The 18,520-nt window shown below is 37.5% G+C and overlaps 1 protein-coding gene across 1 annotated transcript in view; it reads left to right on the top strand.

The window, feature by feature from the left end:
* Nucleotides 1-13,293, top strand: part of LOC133420421 (uncharacterized) — a 39,411-nt gene extending 26,118 nt beyond the window's left edge. Inside the window, exons 3-7 of the mRNA XM_061710114.1 lie at nt 2,917-2,995; nt 3,405-3,472; nt 4,071-4,418; nt 8,273-8,324; nt 13,134-13,293. Of these exons, the coding sequence (XP_061566098.1) occupies nt 2,964-2,995; nt 3,405-3,472; nt 4,071-4,418; nt 8,273-8,324; nt 13,134-13,293 (660 nt within the window). The 5' untranslated portion in view covers nt 2,917-2,963. The remainder of the gene's footprint in view (nt 1-2,916; nt 2,996-3,404; nt 3,473-4,070; nt 4,419-8,272; nt 8,325-13,133) is intronic.
* Nucleotides 13,294-18,520: the final 5,227 nt, after the last annotated feature.

Below are 18,520 nucleotides of genomic sequence, written 5' to 3'. Positions count from 1 at the left end.
GGAAAAGTCAAATCTAATCATTTACAGTGCTAAATGTGACGAATGTTTTTTTTTTTTTTTTTTTAAGATTTCACAAGATAAGACCCAATTCAAATACATGTGACATCTTCACTTTATTTGGGATCCCTTTGGTGTGTTATCGACTTTATATTGCATCACTGGTCTGAAATCCTCCTTTTTGCTTCTCTTCACACGCTTAAATGTCTGAATATGAATATAAAGTTTATATGTAAGCGTCTGTGCAGAAACTTAGACTGGTTTATGTTTCCTGCGGGCGAAACATGCTGCACTTTCATGCACACAGTGACACACACACGGTGAGTCATTCACTCACCAAGTTTTAACTCACTCTAATGTGGTATTTCAAAATACAGTGCAATAGATATCAGGTATAAATGCAGTATGCTACCACTACTTTGAACAGGTTAATATAACAAGTACTTTTCCCTTTTATAACTTAAAAGTGATAACCTACACCTGGAAAACTAGTTCGGTCAAATTGCCTGATATCTTTAATATCATTGCGCTGGATCAACTGCCAGGTGGTAACCACGGCAACGGAGATTCAGAGAAGAAGAGCCGGCTACCGCAGGACGGCGACATGAGTGATTTTGTAATTTATTTTAATTTATTTGGTGAATTTAACAATTTTGATGACTGGGATGCAGAAGAGGAGAGAAAAGAAAATAGCCGAGCGGAGCTGAGCGGACTAGAATATCTCCCGTTATCAAGGAAACCAGTTATGGCTTGTTAAAAACTTTGTAATTTACCAGGTTACAACGGCTGGAGACGAGAGATTAAATAGTCCGCTCAGCCGCTCAGCTGTGGCTTGTTATAAAACTAATGATATCAACTGAAAACACATTAAAGCACATTAAATCTGATAAGCGACCGTGGTATAAGCGGGATAATGCCCTTCGAGGTGTACATTAACATAAATATATGGAGTATATATATATATATATATATATATATATATATATATATATATATATATATATATATATATATATATATATATATATATATATATATATATGAAATATACTCTGCGGAAGCAAACCGCCAAACGCTCCGCGTCGTCCATATACTGTATTTTTGATAATGTACACCTCGTCGGGCATTATCCCTTATATATGTGTATATATGTATGTATGTATGTATATATATATATATGTATATATATGTATGTATGTATTAGGGCTGGGCTTTTTTAACTATAAATCTATCACCACATTCAGTCTTTGGAGCCCCCAAACACTGCTCTAAAAGAATGCTAAAGGCTACTAAACTACACCAATTAGATTGAATTAATAAAAACCAATTAAATGAGTACACCTGTACTGCAAAACTGGAATAACTTAAATGAAACAAGTTTGAAATGTAAGAACAGATTCAACATTTATTCAAGCTGTATGGCTTAAACAGTGGGATAACAGTGCAAACAGCAAAAGTACCATTGTCCTTCAAGTTTTCTTAGCTTATAAAATCACATAGTAGAAAAAAAATACAACCTGATAAATAAAGAAACAGGACAGATAAATAAAAGTTCACTGAAAATAAAATCCTATTAGTGATGACCTCTTCTAATATAAATAAAATGTGCAAATTAACCTGTGGTTGGAACATGCCACAAATTAGATACTATTGCAATTTTTTTTCGTAATAGTCAAACGTTATATCAAAATGTAACAACCATTTCCTTCTGTTTTTGCAGACTCTGCATATAATAGATGATGTTTGCTCCTCGTCTCTCTTTTTAAATCCAAACCAGCTCCAGATAATTGAGCTGGAGCCTCGTTTAACAACGAGCTCCTCGCTCTCAGATCTGCCTTCCGCCATGTTTGTTACACAAAAACATCATCAACGGGAATTTATCGTTTTTACCGGAGATGACAAATTCTTACCGTGGGGAATTCTTTTGACGGTATATCGTGAACTGTAAAATATTGCCCATTCCTAATATAAATATATATATATATATATATATATATATATATATATATATATATATATATATATATATATATATATATATATATGTAGCATAGCGATTGCCGTAATTTCAACAGCAAAGCGGCACAAACTTTTCCAACAGGACTGGTTGGGCAGTTGGAGCACTGAAGAACAGAAACAGAAAGGCAGGCAGGGACAGAAATGCATGCAGAGACACATGAATGAACGGAGGACCTTTGTCATAAAACGCTTATATACAGGTGATGTTTATGTAAAAGTGGGCCACCAATTTTACTCCACCAAAATCCGCCTCAACAGTATCTAACATGATCAGGAAAGTCCCCTTAAATTTGTCTTCTTTAGCATCAAATGTGTCATAGATGCTTCACAGTCTCGCTTTTGTTTTTTTTGGTTAACATTAGCAGTGGGTATCGCCAAGGACCTAACGATACGATACACATCACGATACTTGAGTCACGATACGATATTGTGATATTATACATATTTCGCTCAAAACTGTAAGAGGCATTATGCATCTTAAAATGTGAGCTGCATGTACATCAGAATATGGTGATAATTCATAGGACAAACTGAGACAAAGCAATGTAATTCATGCTGTTTTATTGTAACTATACAAGATAAAGTTACAACATATTTGCATGTTTTTTTTAATATTGTTTATATAATATGAAATGAAAATTAACAATATTATTTAATCCCAATAATACAATGAAGTCACACTGGATTTACCCGTCTGAAACATGATTTATTATTTGAAAAGAAATTAAATCGATATTCAAATTTTGGATATCGAATCGGCCAGCAAAGTATTACGATAATTTACTTATCGATATTTTTGCCAAGCCCTAGTTAACATGTGAATTTACAGTTAAAACTGATAATTGTCTTGATCTGTGGAGGTAAAAGACGTCATGGACTAACTGAAAACAACTGTTTCAGGTGTTTTGGTGCATCGGGGGAGAATATCAGACTGCTTTACTGACATCATGCAGCCGCTGAGTGCAACTGTTCTGCCCTGGTGAGTAACTAGAAAACTGAATTAATGTAATACATCTATCGAAAGCTGTCTATTTTCAGGAATATAAGATGCAACTCTTTATTTTCATACAAAAGTTCAATTGGAATATCAGAAAATCATCGGTACAGTCCTGATAATTCAACAATTTACGTTTGTATTGTTACATGTATTACATTTTTTCTGTAAGTATATTTACTTTTGTTCAGTTGTGATACTTTCTCTGTATCATGTACGTGTGTAAGTGAATGTAAATCCATGGTTACTGTTTTCTATGAAACCACCTCTCAGTCAACTAAGAAGTCAAAGTAAACAAGAATGTTTTGTGAGACTAAAATAAAGTACTAGTAGTTAAAGGAGATGATTACATCCGAGCAATGCAGAAACCTTGCTGTTGTTTTTGTGTTTGCAGTTGTGTTTTCTGGAGGATGTTTCAAGTTTTTGTTTGGCCCATCCTGCTCTGGGCTGTGACAGAGACAGGTATGTTGCTCTTTTTCCTTTGAAATAAAAAAGTGACCCTGGTCCTCGGGGCCCTCTGTTCTGCAGGTTTTAAATAGAGATGCACCGATCAGGATTTTGAGGGCCGATCACCGATCTCGAAAACCAGTATCTGCCGATCACGATTTTGCCGATCACCGGCATGCCATGTGTGAACCAGCTGTTCTCTGATTGGTCAGAAATGAGTGCGGAAGGAGTTTCCTCTTCCGTACCCCGGGATAAACGACAAGCCCCTTTCATAGTGAGGGCACAAAGCACAGACCGCGGCCCGCTTTCCCATTCATTTATGTGCTACCGGCGCACGAGCTGACCACTCTGCGGGCGAGAGGCCACCTGCCGCTGGGCAAAGATTTGTTGTTACATCTCCCAACATTTGATTTTACTCTGCAAACACGTGCTCTTTGGTTCAGATGACCAGAGTCAGGACAGGTGGGATTTGGTGAGCACAAGGACCTGGTCAGTGGGGCCTGAACTCTGAAACGAGCGACTGTTTGTGTGAAAACGTGACCCGGTCACAGCTTTGTTTGATCCCTCTGGGTTTCTCTCATTTTCTATCTCTGTTTCTCGTTGACTCCTGCAGGTGAAACTCTGCTCCCTGAGAAGGTCATTGAGGGAATAGAGCACCAAAACATCTCCCTGATCTGCCCCTACCCCGCCGATGCCAGCGGAGCCAAGTCCCTGTACATTGAGCTGATGAATGTGACGTCCATGAAGATTATTTACAGGTTTGACAGCAGACGAGTTGAGGATCAAACCTACATGGATGAATCCTACGAAGGTCGACTGGTCTGGGGCCGAGAACTCGCCAAGAATGGACAAATCCAGTTCCTTCTGATGGACGTGAGACTCAACGACACAGGAAAATACCTGTGTGTGGTGGTTGCTGATGGAAAAAGCAACTCCACAACATTCTACCTCAATGTTACAGGTAAGTTGAAATGACAAATGTCACCTACAACTTTGAAACGTAACTTATACTTATGTTAATTAAGTTTATTAGTGACATCAACAGGAGCAGCGGTGAGATACATGATGATAAAAACAGGTTATTGATATACAGTTGTTTATGTGCAACCAATTTAACATATACATATATATATATATATATATATATATATATATATATATATATATATATATATATATATATATATATATATATATATATCACTTTGCTCCTGAGTAAAGTACATCAGATTCTTCAAAGCTTATCAAGTAAATATTTGAGGAATTCATCAAAGACTGAGGGTATAGTATCTCGTTCATTCAGGGTGTGAACCTTCATTTCTTGCATCTCATTTGTTAACTATTTTTAACTGATGTCTGTTTGTCTTTATTTACTGCTTTTACATTCTTTTCTACACTTTTGACTTTTAAATCTGAGTTAGAAAACATAATTATATTCTACCTGGTGCTGTCAGGTGTTTAAAAAAAAATTATCTAATTAATTACAGGATTTATAATTAATGAATCTAATTTATCGCATTAAAAAAAAAATAAGGAATTCAAATTCTAGGACATTGCAAAATTGCAGTGCATGACTAATCAATAGAATACACTAAGAAGAGAAGATTTGAAATCCACATTTTTATTGGTGAAGTTTGTTTCATAAATTAAATTCAAAAGAAAAAGCTCAAGCACATCAGCAAACCAATTAGGCCAGGTCCATTATTCAAAAATGCAATACAAATGGGCCGTTGGTTAAGCAGCGGGCCATATACTGAGGCTACAGTCCTCCTCCTGCAGCGGTCGCGGGTTCAAATCCAGCCCGCGCACCTTTGCTGCGTGTCTTCTCCGTTCTCTCTCTCTACCCCTTTCCAGTCGGCATCTCAATAAAGGGCCACTAGAGCCCAAAAAAATCTTAAAAAAAAAAAAAAAAAATGCAATACAAATACAATTAAATAAATAAAATTCAGAAATAAAATAAGGCTGAGTCTCAAAGAGGCACTTAAGCAGACTCTCACTTCAAAACTAAAGCTGACTCAATACAGCGAATAGAGTACTAGTACCTGTAACGTTTACAGTGGAACTTTTCCGGGTTCATGTTTAGTGTTTAAATGATAATTCAGGCTGGAGCAGCTCCGCTGATAGGAAAATTAGTTCTTACCAAATGTACAAATCACTGCGTTCTTGTTGACAGTCCCTGTTTCAATGTCTGACATGTCTCCTTTGATCTTTGGAACTAGTAACGCTTACATTTTGTATATTAGGGCGGTGTTTCCCAGTCCTGTTCCCGGGCCCCCTGTCCTGTACATTTTAGATGCTACCCTGATCTGAAACACGCGGGATAGGAGCTCTCCAGGACCAGGGTCGGCCAGCCCTGATCTACGTTGTTCATTAACCTCAGAGTAACAAATCAAACAGTGTAAATCTGTCAGCAGTAAACTCCACCCTCCACTCCTCTTTCAGCAGCAACCAGGACTGAAACTACGCCGGAGACCTTAAAGCCAGGGAGCCGGGGAAGATATGGAATCTATGCGAGTTTGGTCTCCCCTGCTGTGTTGACGGTAGCACTCGTACTCCGTCGCTGTGAAGTCTGTAATCTTTCCATGTGAAGCTTCAACGTTCTCCTCAGGCCAGCTCAGGCTTCCAGTTTCCTTCCACAGCTCAGTCATGTTTGGTTGAATGTGTTTTCTGTAGCAGAGCTGTGTGATGGACTGGTGTCTTATGCTGGTACATAAGCTGCAGGACAGGATGAAGCTACGCTGCCTCTAACTTCACGGTCTCCAACCCTGGTCCTCGGGGGAAACTGTCCTAATGTTGCAGATGCCTCCCTCTAGGGTTGCCACCTTTCAGAAATAGAAATAAGGGACGCCCTGATTTCAGCAGCGCAGGAGCCAAAAAAAAAGCCCCAAAACTTCTAAACTGAATAAAAATGTGTTTATTTTATATGAAAAAAACTAAATGCTTTGATTTAAAGTTTAAAGTGCTTTAATAGCGTTGAACTTTCATGACTGTAGAGACAGACAACCATACTAGCAACTGAAATATCCTCCTATGCTATGCATGTCCACATCAGCCCAGATGTATAATATAGTAACAGGTGAAGAATATGGTGTAAAAGTTAATTTATTTCAATAATTCAACTAGAATATGGTGTAAAAGTTAATTTATTTCAATAATTCAACTAGAATATGGTGTAAAAGTTAATTTATTTCAATAATTCAACTAGAATATGGTGTAAAAGTTAATTTATTTCAATAATTCAACTAGAATATGGTGTAAAAGTTCATTTGTTTCAATAATTCAACTAGAATATGGTGTAAAAGTTAATTTATTTCAATAATTCAACTAGAATATGGTGTAAAAGTTCATTTGTTTCAATAATTCAACTAGAATATGGTGTAAAAGTTAATTTATTTCAATAATTCAACTAGAATATGGTGTAAAAGTTAATTTATTTTAATAATTCAACTAGAATATGGTGTAAAAGTTAATTTATTTCAATAATTCAACTAGAATATGGTGTAAAAGTTAATTTATTTCAATAATTCAACTAGAATATGGTGTAAAAGTTAATTTGTTTCAATAATTCAACTAGAATATGGTGTAAAAGTTAATTTATTTCAATAATTCAACTAGAATATGGTGTAAAAGTTAATTTATTTCAATAATTCAACTAGAATATGGTGTAAAAGTTAATTTATTTCAATAATTCAACTAGAATATGGTGTAAAAGTTCATTTGTTTCAATAATTCAACTAGAATATGGTGTAAAAGTTAATTTATTTCAATAATTCAACTAGAATATGGTGTAAAAGTTCATTTGTTTCAATAATTCAACTAGAATATGGTGTAAAAGTTAATTTATTTCAATAATTCAACTAGAATATGGTGTAAAAGTTAATTTATTTTAATAATTCAACTAGAATATGGTGTAAAAGTTAATTTATTTCAATAATTCAACTAGAATATGGTGTAAAAGTTAATTTATTTCAATAATTCAACTAGAATATGGTGTAAAAGTTAATTTGTTTCAATAATTCAACTAGAATATGGTGTAAAGGTTCATTTATTTCAATAATTCAACTAGAATATGGTGTAAAAGTTAATGAAAATACGGTACAAATCGTGTCCCGTATTAGTTCAATACGGGACGCAACATTTTTTTCTCAAATAAAGGACAATTCCGTATTTTACGGGACGGGTGGCAACCCTACCTCCCTCTATCAGCACAGCGCTGTTGGTGACACAGACGTTTGTATCAGGGTGTGCCGAAGCAGGGGAACATCTAAAACCTGCAGGACAGGAGTCCTGAGGACTGACTTGGACATCCTGATCTAAACCTGCAGGACAGGTCGTGAGGACCAGGGTTGGACATCCTGATCTAAACCTGCAGGACAGGTCCTGAGGACCAGGGTTGGACACCCCTGTTATAGAGGATTGGTGTAGATCCCTGTGGACTACCTCAGACATTTACATCTACTTTGATACGGTTTCCTTCAGTGTTGGATTTGTACCACAGAGCAGTGCACTCACATTTCCGCCAAAGCGTTAAAAAACATTAAAAAAACCAAGAATAAACATTCTAGGCTAAGTTAAAACGCAGTGACAGAAGTTCGCAGATGGTTGATGTGAAAGTTCGGAGGGCGTTAAAAAAAATAAATAAACAACACTTTTTCAGGCTCATTGTGTAAAAAAAAAAAAAAAGTAAATTATTCAAGTAAAAACTATTTGAAATTTTAGAAACCAACCAACAGGCGGTCCACTATGAATAAATAATAAATTAAATTCCAGCTGAACCTCCGAGGACCTGGAACAATGTTTCTTCTCTTTGCTTAGGCTCTGGGAAGAAATTAAGTATTGTGGCAGACGTTAAAACGTTTGAATCCACGTATGTCCACGTATCTATTAACAATCAATGACACATTTCTTCTTTGGAAAAAAATACTTGAATTAAGAAAACACACACTTTAAACTGATAATTTTGTGAACCTGGTGCTGCTTTTTGTGAACAAAGGAGAATGTAGCTAATTTTCCGTTCCTTGTATACCTCATATATTCAGGTTCACATGTAAATCAGTTTCTTATAGATGAAGTCTGCATGTCATAAACCTACCGGGCCACTAAGATACAAACTGTTGATGTGCTCAGATTTGTGTCATAATGAGATGAACACAGTTGAATCAAGAATGTTTGATTAAACAGACTGAGTTACGGCACTTTTCCACTAGAACGTACTCGGTTTGGTTCTTCTCCACTAGGGGTCTAACGTGCCGAGTAGATACTTTTCTGTAACTATTCTGCCGAGGTTCTAAGCGGATGAGTCGGCTGTATCTGACATCATCACACTACAGGCCACCGATTGGTCGGGGGGTTGGAGTCAGACGTCTGAGTCAGGATGTGACATCAGTGAAAGAGACTCTGACGGATTCTTGTTCATTTTATTCCACCAGCAACGGCAGCAGAAGTCTGTTTCATGATCCAACTCTGAGGTGCAGATGTTCATAAACCTGGTGACTGAGGAGAGAATTAAAAAGGGATGTAGACGGCGATAAGGAACGACCAGATCCACCAGGAGCTCTGTCACTTCATAGCTGCTCGCGGCTCCAGCTGACTTTTCAGCAGCGCAGACAAACTAAAAAAAATTAAAAAGCGTTGTTGCTTGAAGCTTCTCTCACTCTCATTTTTTAACTTGATATGGAACACAAGCCACAGACCCGGCAGCACATCTATCATCTCCTCCTGGTTCTACATCTTTAGTGTTGTTGTCTTCTTCGTTTAGATACACAATCAAATACGTGACAGCAGCTTCACTCCAAACTCCTACTTCTGCTCCAGGAGCTGAATTGTAATGGAAAAGAAACCAGGCCGAGTTGAGATGAGTAGGTACTAGTGGAAAAGTGCCATCAGTTTCCCTGTAAACTCGTTGTTCCAGTTCAATCCTGCAACATCAGTCACGGTCTGTCCTCCTCAGTAAACCGTGAGACTTGACTGAAGTCGCTGCACGAGCCTCTCGGGCTCTTTTGCACTGATCACCTCTTTCTTCAGGTACCGTTTCATCCTGGAAAAGCTTGAACCCGTTGAATGTATCGGCTGTAGTTACAAGACTAGATTATGCTAAAAGGAAGGGTAGGATTGTAGCGGCCAACCAAAACACTGTGACCTCCTGAGTGCACTGCTTAGTGGGACAAACAATCAAGGAACTGCCATTTCAAAATGTGCACATGTTTTTTATTCTATTATGCTGCCTCTGCTTATACCTATCTTTTGTTTTATTTTCAGTATTTAGTTTACTTGTTTTCCCAGAAATGAATTAAAGGAATACTCCCGAGTTAAATCAGCCTGGGAGACCACTGGTTCCCGGTCCTGGGTTCTCATGTACAAAGAGCGCGTGGATTTCATCGTGAATCCTTGCGTACGCAAAAAGAAATTCAGATGTTTAAAACTGTCCGTATGCCCAAATCCACACACGTTTCATTTGAACATCACAACCAACGTGAAATTGAACGTGGATACGGGAGCACGACACACTCAAGTAGATGGATTTGAATATGATGATGAGGATAAATATCAAAGAACTTACAAAATCAAGTGAAAAAATGAAGAAAAAAAACATTGACCGTGAACTCGATACGCTCCTGTCAGAAGTTAAGGCTGGAAAAATAATTCATAAAATGATTTCCTCTGATTTAAGCTGTGAAAGACAACAGAGTGTTTATGCATTGCATTATGGGTACCGTTCCTTGTTTTGTGTTGCGTTCCGTGTAAAGTTGTGGGTTTATCATGTTTGTACGGGTTTGTGAATGTTAATATTCAGTATTCAGTATTGCATCATTACACTCTTTTTTTTCCTGTTTGTATTCCAAGAATCGACACCATAACTTAAGTTGGTGGGACGAAAAACGTCTCCTTGTTCCGTTTTGTGGTCAAATTATTGAAATACTAACAGATTAAGCCCAATGTACACGTGTGTTTTCAGTCTTACAGACGACGTGTCCACGATCACCTCCCATAATTGGAACAATGTGAACCGCATGAAATTATATTTATGAAGCATCACAATCTGATTCCTCCGCTGCAGAAATAAATGATTCCAACGTGATTATCGAGATGCAAACGTGAGAAAATAAGAACACAGAGTGTTGCAGCCACAAGTCACTTTTTGAACATCCGTTTGAAAATACGGTACACTTTCTTCCCTCGCAAAGGGAGAATTACAGCCCACTACTACATGAGGGGAACTTTTGAGTCTCGTCAGGGGTTTAGAAAAGGAAATATTTAGTGGCATCACTACTTGCCCTGTGGGCTATCGTTTTAAGATGTTTGTAACATAACTGATTTAACTTGAAATGGATTCGATCCACATTCTCATTACCATCCAGTAATATCACAAGGGCTGTTTTAACTCTGGAGTAATTCTTCAAAGCTTTTTTTTTTATATACAGTTTTTCATTTCAAGCTTCAGTATTTATGGTTTCTATGCATGTTGCACGCTGCTTGTTATGTTGGGAGTCTCTGGGAAAATCCGAGACAACTTGTGTTGTAATAGACACTACTGTATGTGAATAAACTGAAATTCTTACACTTGTTTACTTTACACGTGTTTTTTGTGGTAAACGATTATTTAAATGTAGAATACATTCTTGCCAGATTTACACATTTCACACCGAGGATGATGTGTTCGGTTTGACCTTCACCATAAAGATATTTAAAAAGGTCCAGATCAGTTCACTTATTTTCCAATGAAACCCTGTTTGTTATAATTTTTTGTCTAAAGAGGAACTTATTTTATTGTAAGTGTATATTGTTCGCTGTAAAACACCACAGCAAAGGAGATAGACTCAATAGATTGCATTAAACCTCAGATTTAATTAAATTCCAAGCATGACATGACCTGCGGCGCTTGAGAGGATGAAACAGTCAGGTTCAGAGGTTATTTTTTATATATTAGATTTGTATAAAAACTGAAAAATCATCTTTTTGGCATATATAAGTAAATAGAACCTCAGATAAAATCAATATATGAAACTCCCCAGGTCCTGCGGCTGCAAAACCCAGACCATCACCGTAACGCCGAGCTCAGCAGCGTCTGGCAGCTTCTGCAGTCCAGCGCTGACCTGAAGAGCAGCGGTTCCAGCTGTTGGTCTTGGACAGTACTCGAGTTGTAAAAAGAAATCAGGGGGGATGGTGGATTTTATCATATGGGGACAGATAATTTGTGCTGATTACAAATAATATAATATATTACAAATAATAGCAGTGACCAAAACACCTGCAGAAATACTGCAGGAATGACATAGCAGCAGTTAAATGCAGCCTTCTGTAAGCTTTAAATATCCACTGGGCTTACATCAAATACATCAAAACACAACAATAAAAAACACTTTTCTGAATTTATCAATATGACTCTGTCCTGCACAGGATAAGTAAAATGGATCACTGCAAAAACTCAAAATCTTAACAAGAATATTTGTCTTATTTCTAGTTAAAATGTCTCATTTTAGTAAAAGAAAAACTCATTACACTTAAAACAAGACTCACCACTGGAAAAAACAACAATTTTCACCTGTTTCAAGTAGATTTTCGCTTAAAATAAGTAGAAAAATCTGCCAGTGGAACAAGATTTTTTTGCTTGTAATGAGAAGATAAATCTTGTCCCACTGGCAGATTTTTCTACTTATTTCAAGTGAAAATTTACTTGAAACAGGTGAAAATCGTCAAATAAGTTATTTTTCTGGTGATGACTCTAAATGTTGAAATAGCAGTAAAACCACATTCATTGATGAAATGACATAAGGGATGGAAAGGGGGGATGGCAGTTTTACAGGGGGGGAGGATTTTGACCGTTTTTATTTCAGGAGGGGATGCCATCCCCCCTCATCCCCCCTCAACTCCAGTACTGGTCTTGGATGTTGCTGCTAATCACACCTAAACGTGCAGGACCTGGACCTCGAGGTCCAGGACTCACCAACCCTGATCTGACCTGAACTAGGCCTGTCTCATTTGTTTTGAACGTCATAGAAACCGAGAAGAAGCAACAATAACATTTCCCTACGGTAGTGAACCATCAAAAAGAAATAAAACAATTTGAGTTGCAACATGCAAAACCATCATCTGGTCGTCATCTGACTTCTTCCCCAGCTCTCAGTGATGCGGTGATGCTCCGTCCAGGAGATTCTTTATCTTAAAACACAAAAAACGGATAAATATTTGTGTTTATTAACATATGTACATGTTACAACAGTAACCTTAGATGAGACAGTGGTGCAATTAAAATACTACAAAAATACAAAATATATCATCCTGACTCCCTCAGAGATGAATTTGTAAATGTTAGAAGTTCATCTGGAACCACGGTGATGGTTTACATGTCTAAAGATTCAAGAAGCTTTATTCATCCCCAGGGAAATGACAACACTTGCAGTGGGACAGTAATACAGAGTTAGAGTAAAAATAAGATAATAGTAAGCTAACATAAGATCAAATGGAGGTAAATAATAGAATATAGGCCAACTTCGAATAAGTCCAACAATTGACTTAGTGGGACAGAATGTACCAAAACTGCAGCTGAAAGTATCAAATACATTAATATGTGCAGTTTAGCAGCATAATTGAAGTAAAATATGTCAAGTAAGTAGAAAAAGGCGACGACCTGAGAAGATACATGAGATTTACTGATAAACTCCTGTAACTCTTGCAGCCGGCTGCAGACATCTGGATCTGTGGTAAAGTCTTTAGCTGATGCAGATGCTGATGAAGAGGTGGATGAAGATGCTGATGAAGAGGTGGATGAAACACCAGATGAAGCTGAGGAGGCAGCAGGTGGAGACAGTTCATATGTTCTTGGAGGAAGTTCCTAAATTTCCTAAATTCCAAGAAAAGAGGCTGAGGGAGCTGGATGAAAAGGAGGAGGAGAGGGAAAAGAAGAGGGATGACCAGTTATCTAAGTTAATTGATATTTTTGGGAAGATGGAGGACAAAAAGTTGTTTTCTTCATCATTTTTTATTCATAATTTGAGGTTCATTTTCTTGGGTTTTCATTTTATATTAGACAAATCCCCAGTTGACCTGGTGTTGAATAAACAAGACTTGCTTTTCTTTAATCTGAGTACAGTGTTTAAATTAAGATTCCCTATGTTAACAGAAATGCATACATGTAAATACTAGCAAGATAGTTTTAGATCCAACACAAACAAGTCAGGCAGTTATTTGGTTATTCATTTATTTATGACCACAAAATTTAAACAATTTCAGCAAGTTGAACAAAAACGTTGCAGTAAATAGTGATAATATAACTGTAATATTTAGCTCAGGTTACCATCAATTTATACGCTCTCTTACAAAAATGAAATGACATCATGCTCAAAATGTAAAGTAATATTAGTTGGTCATAACACAGCTGGAATATTTAACTCAGTTTACACGCGCTTATAAAAAAGAAATTACTGGGCGATTGATCCTGGCATACTGGATGTGCTGGTATGGGTAGATTGAAAGAAAGACAATGTTAACAAGGAAATACATATTGTACAGTGCGCATATTTAAATTGTATTCTTTGTTGAATTTTATGCTCCTTTATATAGGCTACCACTTTGTTTTCAAACATCCGTAGGATGATCATTACTTTACACTTCTATCATGTTTGAAATAAAGACCTTTGAATTGAAACATCAATATGAAGGCAGTGGGGACCAGGACCAGGGTTGGGAAACGCTGTAACGCGTCATTTGCATCCAAACGGCTGTAAACGTACACCAGGAGCCTCGGAGCAGAAGTGACTCTTGCAGTTGCATATTTTAAACACGGCTGTGTATTTATACCTGCAGCTGTTTGTATACATATACGTTAAGTATGAGGGTAAGTATTATACATTTACATTAATTATTGTCTAAATGTTTCCAAACATCGTTATTTCAAGTGTCGCCAATAAATATGTCAGGTTTAAACAACCTAGAACAGGGATATTCAACTGGCGGCCCGCGGGCAACTGGTGGCCCGCGGGCCACTTGCGGCCCGCCAGGAGCTTTTATGTGGCCCTTGGTCATATTTTAAAAAAGAACGGGAAAGTAGCGTTGTCCCGATCGATCGGCCGCCCGATTGTCGGCGTCCGGCGTCACTTCTGGCCGGAAGTAAGCGAAACTAACATGGTTTACATATGGTATTTTGTTAATTAATAAAAGTTTAAGATGCTTGGTAGCCTTTTCAGTTGGTTAATGATTCATTGGACAGTGTTTATGTTAATCTCTGATGTTTTTTACTACTTCAGATTTTTTGCCAGTGCTGCACACTGATAATGTTTGTCACATTATTTGTTATTAACCTCCGTTTATAGAGGACTTGTTTACATCATTAGGCTTCTACGATTGGCCTGAAATTTTTTTTCATTTGAATCTCTAAATGAGGACTTTGCATTTCAGATGGAACTTCTAAGCCTCCTATAATTTCATGATTGTTTTGTTTTGCTGATATAATGCACAGATGTGTCATTAATAAAGGAGCTTATGGTTAATATTTTGGTTCCTTATTTATAACATCAAACTGGCTACTATGGACTGCAATGCTTGTGCTCAATGCTTAATATAATATTCAAATAAGGAAATCTTGGTGGAAAGTGGTGCTTTGTCATTATGACGTGTTTTATTAAAAGTAGGTCAATATCAACTTCATTAAGTTTGCACAATGCATGGTTTCAAAATTAACTTGCATTTAAAATAATATTTCTTTATCTGAATATTATATTTAACATTCACAATGACTAAATCTGGAGACAATTAATACATAATTCATATGTAAACTAGACAGATATTCTCCTGCTCATCCCCGTGCACAAATGTATTATATATACATAAATCTTAGTCTTTGAGTGCAAAATACATTTTGAAAACCCCCAAATTTTCCGCCTGCGCGCTTTGTGCGCGCACGCAGTGCGGCCCCCTGCCTAATCTAGTTGAATACCCCTGACCTAGAACATCCTAAACATAACACAAAAGAGGGAAAGACAACAGGTTAGATGTTTGTTGCAGCTGTAAGGAAGAGGGAACACACAGCAGCAACTCTTCATGTTTAAACATTATCTTGTACTTCATGTATGTTGCTGCTCCTTGACCTTGAAACAGCCCGGTTTGTCTCCAACCGTGGGAGAAATTCTAGTTTCGCTCTTTGATGACTTCATCATCAGTCACGCGTTCTGACTTCTCCTTCCTGCAGAGCAAACTCTGCACATCTAAGTTGTACACATGCACCAAACAAGCCTGGTTTATATGTAAAGGCAATTGGAGTGAATATGAGATGACTTTATGTTCAATTATTCTAACAGTTTCAAAGCACATTTGGGAGCCTGACATCAAATACCAGTTCCTACTCCAGTAACCGTCACCTTTATTCAAAAGTTGCTGATCTTGAATGATGTGGTGGTCAAACCCCTCTGAATAAGAGTTGAGTTAATCTTTATTTATCTTTACAGCTGCATGTTCAGCTGTCGTGGGGAGGAAGCTGGTGTGTGGACCAGCTTCCTCGTTCATGTAAGTGTTTGTCTGCAGGATGAAAACATCTGGAGGGAAAGTTAACCCTTTCTAAGGTGCTCGGAGAAATACTTCAACATTTCAACCACTCTATTTGAAAATATTACAGGACCTTTTAGTTTCTTCATTTGTCGTACTGTTTCCTGAAGTTACTTCTCTGAACGGAAATAACCTCAAGTTCATAGAAGGCAGGATGGTAGATTCATGAGGGGGCGGGGTCTGGAGGGAGATGACTTCTGGGAAATGGTCTAGCCCCGCCTCCTGGCTCCCTCCCTGGCCTCTGATTGGCTGACATTTGAGCATTGGAAACCACAGTGAGAGATTTTGATTTCTCTTTTGAACATTTATCTCTTTAGTTCAGCCTTGTCCCCTGCAGAAATGAGACGAACATCCACATCCACACCTGTTTCCTGACATCCTGGTGAGTTTAAAACGTTCTACTTTCTCATTGAAGCATCAACTTGTTTGTGATCATTGTGAGCTGCAGCCCCGTGAAGTGGAGATGTTATTGATCTGGTGATCCGGTGCTCTGGTGATCTGGTGCTCTGGTGATCTGGTGCAGGGCTCTGCAGGTTTTAGAAACAGGGCAAACAATCAGTAAACTGTCAAATACAGTAGATGGTCTAAGATTGAAGTGTATCTGGTAGAACTGGTTTCACACTGAGGAGTTTGTGGGGAGGTCTGAGTCTTTGGGTCCGAGTGTTGGACCAGGAGCCGATGGAGGGGGGGTGTTATCCAGGGTGTCTCTCCATCACTGTCTCTATCTTCAGCTAGACTTGGAGTTCTCCAGACCACTTTTTTGTCTCGGTGTCGGGTCTCTGGGTCTCTCCAGGTCTCGACTCGGATAACTGAGATGCCGTTGCACAAACCGAGGTGACAGAATCTGGTGATCATCAGTTCTTCCTCTTGTTAATGTACAGTTTTGTAAACTATTTATATTTTGCATCTGATTTAATGTTTTGCTGCATCTGCTTGTGTTTGTATTTAATTACAGTTTTGTGTTTATTATTGACTCAGACCTGAACTTCACTAAATCTGCCTATTACCACCTGAAAAACGTTGCTAGAATTAAGGGGATTCTGTCTAAACAAGACATGGAAAAACTTATTCATGCATTCATTTTCAGTAGGTTAGATCAGTGTCTCCCAACCTGGGGTCCGGGCCCCCCCTGGGGGGGCGCCAGAGATCTCTGGGGGGGCGCGAAACTTTGTCTGCTTTGAGGATATGCAGTTTATATATGAGCATGTTAAATAAATAAAAAATAATAACACACCTAATGGAATACTGTAATCCAAGTCTGTATAAACCCACGTAGTATTTTAAAATGACCAAAATATTAAGTTATTTAGCAGGATAAAAACGTAATAACTTATTATTATATCATTATTCAACATTTAATCATACTACTAATCCGACAGGTTGTTAAAGGAAAAATGTTAAAAATGTTTGCGCTCATATTAAAAGAGACATTTTTCAGAAATTATTTTATGTCCTTGCAATTATTTTCTGGGCATATTTTATACATTGGTGACTAGCGGTGTAACAATATATCGTGCCACGAAATTTTGCGATACAAAAACGTCACAATACGTGTCGTGGAGGTGACAAACTATCGCGATATTGGGTTATTAATATTAATCTATTGTGTTGACTAGTAACGCGCATCCGACCGCGCATCCGACCGCGCCTCGACCCGTGGACCAAAATCTTACTCCGCTCAGAAGAAACTAGTCCCGTTTTGCGGCCCCGATCACGGGACTCTTGCAGAGTTTTGAGTTCTGAACTTTTAAGTCTGGTCTAGAGTTAAGCCTTACCTTATTAAATTAAACCTTTTTAGTAGGATAAACACGGGGACAACTTCTGCTGAGTTCCAGTGTACTTTAATGTCCCTCAACAGTGTAGGATTTTAGAACATCAACACAGCACCTAGTGCCGTACTGTGGCGTATCACTCCGCCCAATCTAAAACAGACTAATCACTACAGATAAACTGACTAGTGTCATTATAGTCCCTGATTTACATCAGAATATAAAGAATATATTTATAAAATAATGAACCCTGAATTACCAAAATAACCTTCTTAACAAAAATAAATCTCCTCTTACACTTATAAGGTGAGCATGAATCAATATTTTTTATGATGTAAAATTGTATGTATTTATTTACTTTTATTTATTTATTTAATTTTAGTTGTTAAATTTCTGGAAAAGAAAAAAGTCAAATCATACATGAGAGAAACTATTCAGTTTGTGTCTAAATAGTTGTACTTGTATGAAACTGAAGATGCATAATGCAAACCTGACATTTACTTTTAGTTCAGTTTGTGGAAAATGGTTGGCCTGGCTTTCTCTTTAAAACTTAAACAGTTATAAACCATTACAAACTGTAACAATAGGGCAAACGCACAGCATTGTTTTGTATTTTGTGTCTTTCAACTAAAATACAATTTTTTCCAGTCATATGTTCCTCATTCAAGGTTGTTAAAAAAATACTGCTATAATATCGTATCGTATCGTTATCGTGACCTCAATATCATGTATCGTATCGTGAGATTAGTGTATCGTT

This window comes from Cololabis saira, chromosome 20 (assembly GCF_033807715.1).
Source record: "Cololabis saira isolate AMF1-May2022 chromosome 20, fColSai1.1, whole genome shotgun sequence".
Lineage (NCBI taxonomy): Eukaryota > Metazoa > Chordata > Actinopteri > Beloniformes > Belonidae > Cololabis > Cololabis saira.
The sequence above is the reverse complement of the archived record's forward strand: the minus strand, read 5'-3'. Positions and strand labels throughout refer to the sequence as shown.